This window comes from Palaemon carinicauda, chromosome 5 (assembly GCF_036898095.1).
Source record: "Palaemon carinicauda isolate YSFRI2023 chromosome 5, ASM3689809v2, whole genome shotgun sequence".
In the NCBI taxonomy this organism is placed as follows: Eukaryota; Metazoa; Arthropoda; class Malacostraca; order Decapoda; family Palaemonidae; genus Palaemon; species Palaemon carinicauda.
The window spans coordinates 68,051,706-68,060,070 of record NC_090729.1 but is presented as its reverse complement, the minus strand read 5'-3'; the positions used below and the strand labels follow the sequence as shown (position 1 = coordinate 68,060,070).

Genomic DNA, 8,365 nt, shown 5'->3' with positions numbered 1-8,365 from the left:
CTCTCTCTCTCTCTCTCTCTGTATATATATATATATATATATATATATATATATATATATATATATATATATATATATATATATATATATATATATATATATATATATATATATATATATATATATATATATATATATATTATGATCATCATCATAATAGTTTGTATTTATGTGGTTGTGGTAATATTCTGGTTAATGAAATTCATGTACATGTTAAGTTGGATAAATATTGGGAATTGTATTTGGTAATAGTGTAACTTTTGGACAATTCGAAATTACTGAGAACATGTTGCTTTAGTTAGAAGCGGCCTTTGTAGTACTGTCGGATTGTTCCAAGGATGGGAGACTGTTGCAAAATTCTCCCGTCCTTGGGATTTTCTTAGTTGTACTTTTCACCGCCTCAGTTTTCATTGTTGTGATTATTGTAGTGTAATTGCCATTCGTGATTGACATATCCTTCGTGTCATAGGATGCAGTGTTATTTTTTGTGTAAATTATAATTAGCTGGTTCTGCATTTTTTATGAAATTTTATTAGTAAACTTTGCATTAATGTTCGTATTGTCATTGTATTCGGGGACATAATGAGGATACGGGCACGAGAAATTGTAATGGTCTGATACCGAAAATCCTTCAAGCAAGTTCTTTATGTTGGTGCGGGGAAGCAGTGCAGGACGGTGTTATGACTGTCAAGTGTCGGTGGCAGTGTATAGACGGATGGCGTATTCAATTAATTACCATGGCTAAGAATGGGCGGTCACATTGTAAGTTGAGCGGGTATGCATTTGTCGTGTACTGTTCATTTTGCATTATTATTCATTGCACTATTACTATGTATTATTGTTAATGTATTATGTATCAAATGTGATGTTATTAAATGTATGGTTGTTAAATGTGGTGGAAAATCATATTTGGGATACCTATTTATATTGTCATGCTTTACAGGCTGAATCAGATCAATAAAAGATACAGCAAGGCAGCCCGAGTTGTTATATATCCTGCACTACAATTCAGCAATATCGCAGAGCAGCCATGGAGGAACTGAAGAGGGAACGCACCACAGCCAAGAGGAGGTTCAATCGGAAGGTTGGATTATTCAAGGATGCACAGAGAAGAGGAGACTCGATAGAAACATTGGAAGTGTTGTACACTGAGGTTAGTGAGTGTTTCGAAAAGGTTGATGTTATCAATGAACAAATGATAGAACAATTAAAGGTTGGCGAATCTTGTCAGGAATATGAGGAATATATACAGGAATTGGAAACTATAAAATATTCATTACTTGGCGTGATAAAGGGAAAGACAAAAGTGAAAAATAATACTGTGCTTGCCTTGAAAAAACTTGAGCCTCCAAAATTTAGTGGTTCAGTGAGAGCATTTCCTGCCTTTGTAAGAGATTATGAAAGACTAGTTGTGTCACAACATGGGAAAGACCCGTACGTACTTAGAATATCATTAGAAGGGGAACCGAGGAGGCTTGTGGAGGATATAGATGATTATAAACGAATGTGGGATAGACTAAATGAAGCATACGGTAATGAAGGAAAACTGATCGATGCGATATTGGGAGATATAAGGGCATATAAACCGCTTAATGATAGTGATGACAGAAAGTTAATTAATCTAATCAATACAGTAGAAAAGGTGTGGTTAGATGTAAGTAATTTAAACTTGACTACAGAACTGGAGAATACTACTGTACTAACCCAAGTAGAAAGATTGCTGCCGTCGGTGTTAAAAAGAGAATGGGCCATTAAAGTGCAGGAATTAAATTCGGACAAATTTAAGAATTTAGTTACATTTCTGACAGATCATCGCAAAGCTCTGTAGTATTTACAAGATAATTCAAGAAGTGGTGCGACTAAGGTAACAGTACATACTGTGGAAAGGGAATTTGCTAAGGAAAAGGAATTAGCAGAAGCTATAAAATTGTTGACTATAGGACAAGAGAAACTTCAAAATCAATTGTCTGAATGTTTAACCAGTTTATATCACATTAGCGAAGGAAAAAATATAGGTGGAATTAATAGAACAAGGTATAACAGTGATCAGATAAGAAAAAATTGTCCTGTCCATGATAGTGAATCTCATGAATTGAAGGATTGTATGACATTTAAGCAATGGTCAGCTGAAAATCAGATGGACTTTTTAAGAAAAAAGGGAGTTTGCTACGCCTGTCTCCGTACGGGACATTTCTCCAGAAATTGTGAGAAAAGATTTCCATGTAGGGTAAAAGTAAATGGAGAGGTGTGTGGTAAACATCATCATTCAAATTTACACACACTATTTAACAATCCAAATAATTCAACAATTGATGCCACAAGTAACTATTTAAGTAAAAAAGGTACAATTCTGATGACTGGGTTTGTTAACAGTGAAGGGAAGACTATCCCCACGTTGTATGATGCAGGAAGTAACATTAGTTTAATTACATTTAGAATGGCAAGGAAACTAGGACTCAAAGGTATTCCTATAAAATTATCTATGACTAAAGTTGGTGATCACACAGAGGAGTTGGATAGTTGTGTTTATGAAGTATCATTAAAGGATCAAGCAGGAATAGAAAAACTTATAGAAGTTTGTGGCGTGTCTGAAATAACTGCTGTTCATCATCATATGGATTTGGGAGAAATAGCAAGGAGACTGGGAGTGCAGGAGAAACTCCTTCAAAGGCCAGAGGGACGTATAGAGCTGCTAATAGGATCAGATTACTGTACTTTATTGCCACAAGTCATAAAAACGGTAGATAATATTCAATTATTGTCCAATGATTAGGGGTAGATTTGATGAGAAGGAAGGTGAAAAGAAGTACTGTGTTCAAATTAATCATATAAGCTACGATGACACTGCTGATTGGCATTTCAGGGCTAAACCAAATGTGGGTAAATTAGTGGAGAATTATTTCTTGGATGAAAGTTTGGGAACGGAGTGTATCCCAAAATGTGGAGGTTGCAAATGCGGAGAATGTTCAGTAAAGGGAAATTTAACTATTAGGGAAGAGAGAGAACTCAAACTCATTGAAGATGGATTAACTTATGATGAAGAAAACTTGTGCTGGATATCTAAGTATCCTTGGATTTCTGACCCTTCTAAACTGCCAAATAATTTTCCGATGGCTTATGCTAGATTGAAGGCTACCGAAAAGAGACTGAAAAGGCTGGGAGCAACACAATGCAAAAAATATCAAGAACAAATTCAAGACATGTTGGATCGAGGGGTAGCGGAAAAATTATTGAAGTCAGAGCTGGATTATAAGGGTCCAATCTTCTACTTACCCCACCATGCAGTTTATAAAACAGATTCCTCATCAACCCCAGTGAGAATAGTATTTGATGCTGCAGCATCATATCAAGGAATATCTCTGAATGACCTACTTGCAAAGGGACCTGATGTAATTAATAACCTATTGGGAATACTATTACGATTCAGGGAAGGAAAGATAGGCGTGGTTGGTGATATTAAAAAGATGTACAATACTGTAAAACTTTCAGAAGAGGATATGCATACTCACAGGTTTTTGTGGAGAAACTTTGAGTTAGAAAGAGATCCTAGTCATTATAAATTGAAGACAGTTACATTTGGGGATAAACCCTCAGGATCTATTGCAATGATGGCACTTCGTAAAACTGCAGAAATTAATAATTGCTTTCCGCTAGCATCCAAGATGATAGTAGAGGACTCTTATGTTGATGACATCATCAGTAGTGTTAACTCGAAGGATTGTGCATTGGAAAGGATTAAAGAAGTAGAAGAAGTATTAAGATTGGGAGGATTTCAGATTAAATACTGGGTTTTATCGGGAGAGGATAAGGATAATAATGCTAGGGTTTTAAATACTGAACAGGAAAAGGTTTTGGGTTTAAGTTGGAAACCTAAACTGGATACTTTCTCATATAGGGTCAAACTCAATTTCTCAAAAAAAACCTGTGAAGGTAGAATAGAGTCGGATGTGAACTGTGATAATTTTGAGAGTTGTATGCCACCTCTGTTGACTAAGATAAGTGTACTATCACAATTTGCAAAGCTGTATGATCCTTTGGGACTCTTAACACCATTCACGCTGAAGACAAAGTTATTGATGCGTTTTATCATTGTAGAAATTAATGAGGGACATTCAAGGGGATGGGATGATCCTATTAGTGATACCTTATACTCTGAAGCTAAAAATTTGTTTAGGGAAATGTTTGAAATTGAAAATATCTGTTTTAATAGGTGTGTAAGGCCTGCAGACGTAATTAAAGACCCAGAGTTGATCATTTTTTGTGATAGTAGTATAAAAGCGTATGGAGCTGTAGCATATGTTAGATGGGAAAAGCAAGATGGTAATTATTATGTAAACCTTCTTTGTTCAAAGAATAGAATAGCGCCTATGAAACAAATCAGTATACCACGATTAGAACTGTGTGCTGCTGTTTTAGCATCGAGATTGAGGGCAACCATTGAAATCAATATGAGATACAAATTCTCTAAGGTAATCCACATCACTGACAGTGAGATAGTAAGAGCACAGATCCAGAAGGAATCCCACCAGTTTAATTCCTTTGTTGGAATTAGGGTTGCAGAAATTCAGTCCAAAACTGAACCCATAGAATGGTTTTGGGTATCTTCCAAGGAAAACAACGCTGATTTGACTACTAGGAAATGTAACCCCAGAGAATTAGACACAGAATCTGTTTGGCAAAAGGGTCCAGAATTCCTGTATCAAGATTCCTCGGAATGGCCTGTAAAACAGAGTACAGTATCGGATCTTCCTGATGTTGTTTTTGCAAGAGTGGCCTTAAATGAAGGAGAAATTAATTCAAGTAGCCAGGTGATTGATATCCAAAGATTTAGCAATATGAAAAGACTGTTATCAGTGATGGCTTGAATTATTAGTGCAATAAAGAAAAAATCGTTTAAGGCTATATTGTGCGATCCTAGTACAGAAGAGATACAGCAAGCTGAGTTGTATTTCGTCAAAAACGCTCAAGCAAGTTTGCCACAAGACTGGGAAAAGAGGTATAGACGTTTAGGACCAGTTTCGAGAGAGGATGGCATAGTCACCGTGGGTAGCAGGATGTCCAAATGGTTGAAGGACAATTGGGATCAGAATCAGTTTATACTTCTCCCACCAAAGCACCCATTCTCTTTAATATACCTGTCTCACATACATCAAAAGGATCACAGTGGAGTTGAATCAAGTCTTGCTAGAGCTCAAGTGAAATATTGGATATTGGGAGCAAGGAAAACAATGAAATCTATTAGAAAACAGTGTGTAGTATGTCGAAGAATTGACAAGATCTGTACATCACAAGCTATGGGAGAGTTGCCAAAAGAGAGACTTGAACCATGTCCTCCATGGCATAATGTTAGCCTAGATCTTTTTGGCCCTTTCTGGGTTTGTGATACTGTAAAAAGAAGAGTGAAAAGGAAAATATTTGGAGTAATTTTTAATTGCATGGTTACAAGGGCTGTACATTTGGACATTTCTGAGGGTTATGATACTCAAAACTTTCTTACTGTACTGAAAAGGTTCACATGTATAAGAGGATTTCCAAAGAAGCTTTACAGTGATAATGGTACGCAGTTGGTGTCTGCTAACAAGGAGTTGAGAGAAATGGTTACTCAGTGGAATAAAGGTTTAGTGTTTAACTTTGGAAAATTTGAAGGTTTAACCTGGGTATTTAATAAATCTGCTGATGCCCCATGGGAAAACGCTTGTAGCGAGTCTTTAATTAGACTGGTGAAGAGGTCACTCACCAGAATCATAGGTGAATCAGTCATATCTTTTGGGGAACTACAATCTGTAATGTATGAAGTTGCCAATATGTTGAATGAACGGCCTATTGGGTTTAAACCAGGGGAACACTTTACCGAAGGGACTGTGTTAAGACCTAATGATTTACTATTGGGTCGATCTACCATCGAAGCTCCTTGTGGATTTTGGAATGAGAGAGTTCATTTTAATAAGTCATATGCATTTAAGATGAAAATAGTGGAATTGTTTTGGAATAAATGGATGAAAAATTATTTTCCAACTCTTATTGTAAGACAAAAATGGCATGTGAATGTAAGAAGTGTAATGAAGGGTGATATTGTACTTGTTAATGACCAAAATGCATTGAGAGGAGAATGGAAATTAGCACAAGTGGTAGAAGGGATGCAGGGAAGAGATGGAAAAACAAGGGATGTGGTATTCAGATATAAGATAAATAAGTTTGGAAAACGGTATTTGGGAGAACCTGATAAACTAATGACCAGATCGGTGCATAAATTAGTGGTGATACTTCCGGTGGAAGAACAGTAGACTTAAGTGGCATTAATCTGTTGTGGGGGGAGTATATTATGATCATCATCATAATAGTTTGTATTTATGTGGTTGTGGTAATATTCTGGTTAATGAAATTCATGTACATGTTAAGTTGGATAAATATTGGGAATTGTATTTGGTAATATTGTAACTTTTGGACAATTCGAAATTACTGAGAACATGTTGCTTTAGTTAGAAGCGGCCTTTGTAGTACTGTCGGATTGTTCCAAGGATGGGAGACTGTTGCAAAATTCTCCCGTCCTTGGGATTTTCTTAGTTGTACTTTTCACCGCCTCAGTTTTCATTGTTGTGATTATTGTAGTGTAATTGCCATTCGTGATTGACATATCCTTCGTATCATAGGATGCAGTGTTATTTTTTGTGTAAATTATAATTAGCTGGTTCTGCATTTTTTATGAAATTTTATTAGTAAACTTTGCATTAATGTTCGTATTGTCATTGTATTCGGGGACATAATGAGGATACGGGCACGAGAAATTGTAATGGTCTGATACTGAAAATCATTCAAGCAAGTTCTTTATGTTGGTGCGGGGAAGCAGTGCAGGACGTTGTTATGACTGACAAGTGTCGGTGGCAGTGTATAGACGGATGGCGTATTCAATTAATTACCATGGCTAAGAATGGGCGGTCACATTGTAAGTTGAGCGGGTATGCATTTGTCGTGTACTGTTCATTTTGCATTATTATTCATTGCACTATTACTATGTATTATTGTTAATGTATTATATATCAAATGTGATGTTATTAAATGTATGGTTGTTAAATGTGGTGGAAAATTATGTTTGGGATACCTATTTATATTGTCATGCTTTACAGGCTGAATCAGATCAATAAAAGATACAGAAAGGCAGCCCGAGTTGTTATATATCCTGCATTACATATATATATATATATATATATAACTATATATATATATATATATATGTATGTATATATATGTATATATATATATATATATATATAACTATATATATATAAATATATATATATATATATTTATATATATATATATATATGCATACATATATATATATATATATATGTGTGTGTATATATATATATATATCTATATATATATATATATAACTATACATATGAATACATATATATATATATATATATATGTATATATAAGGCAAATACATCTATATATATATTCTCTTATATTTCTTTTTATATATATAAAATGGCCTGGAAAAGTTTTTGTTGTTGTCAATCACATTTTCTCTTTCGTACAGAGACACATTTCATCCTTCGATCCAAATTGATGAGTTTGACGAGTCAAGCGTAAGATTATGGAAGATGTTCAGGGAAGCCATTCAGCCTCTTTATTTCAATATCCTCTGCTGGGTGAATCGTGGTTGGAACCCAACAACCACCGAATTCAAAGACTACCTCGTAAGCCAAGGGGGTCAACATCTCTCAAGTCAAGAAGACTCTTAATAATAATCAAAGGGATAAGTTCATGAATCCTTCATCACACGAAACATGGGACATAACTCAGATTTATGCGCTTCTTCCGTTTTCTAAACTTTTAGCTGGAAAAAATGACGAAAAGTGGCATGAACCAAAGGGGTCCGACCCAGAATTGTGTTTAACACAAATTAAAAATAAGAGGAATGAAGCAGCCCACAATCTGAAGATAAACAAAGTAGTATGTTCCGAAGTAATAGATACACTATTTGAACTTACAATAAAAGTTCAAGAGGGCTTAAAACTTGTCGTTCTCCGGGATGTAATAATCACTGAGGATAAAGAAGAAATCGAGAGAGAAATGGACAGAGTTTTTGAAGATACCCGGCAGAAGATAGAAGAGATAAGAAAGGGAGGTATAGGAGCCGAGGTCTTTGATGAATATCAAAGGGAAATTGACTTCACAAAAAAGATAAAGTTATTGGAAGAAGAAGGCTTCCCTTGTTTGAAGAAAATTCTTGAAAAATTTAAAAGCATTAATCCTCTCAACCTGATAACAGGAACCTCTTCTAACCCCAACATACCAGTAGAGAAGATTTACACAGAAATGAAGCTAGAAGGGGAAAGTGGCCCCTGTAGTGTTC

The 8,365-nt window shown here is 35.3% G+C and overlaps 2 protein-coding genes across 3 annotated transcripts; both read left to right on the top strand.

Moving 5' to 3' along the window:
- Positions 1-345: 345 nt before the first annotated feature.
- LOC137640459 (uncharacterized) lies at positions 346-4,871 on the top strand. 2 transcript variants are annotated; one of them, XM_068373003.1, is made up of 2 exons: positions 346-762; positions 944-4,871. In XM_068373003.1, exon 2 carries the CDS (start codon positions 2,766-2,768, stop codon positions 4,863-4,865), a length of 2,100 nt encoding a protein of 699 aa, XP_068229104.1. In that variant the 5' UTR covers positions 346-762; positions 944-2,765; the 3' UTR covers positions 4,866-4,871. The 2 variants fall into 2 exon arrangements, with proteins under 2 accessions (XP_068229104.1, XP_068229105.1); XM_068373004.1 differs by having other exon boundaries at positions 346-775.
- On the top strand, positions 1,031-1,828 carry LOC137640957 (uncharacterized). The gene has a single exon (XM_068373416.1). The coding sequence runs from the start codon at positions 1,031-1,033 to the stop codon at positions 1,826-1,828; it is 798 nt and encodes a 265-aa protein (XP_068229517.1).
- Positions 4,872-8,365: the final 3,494 nt, after the last annotated feature.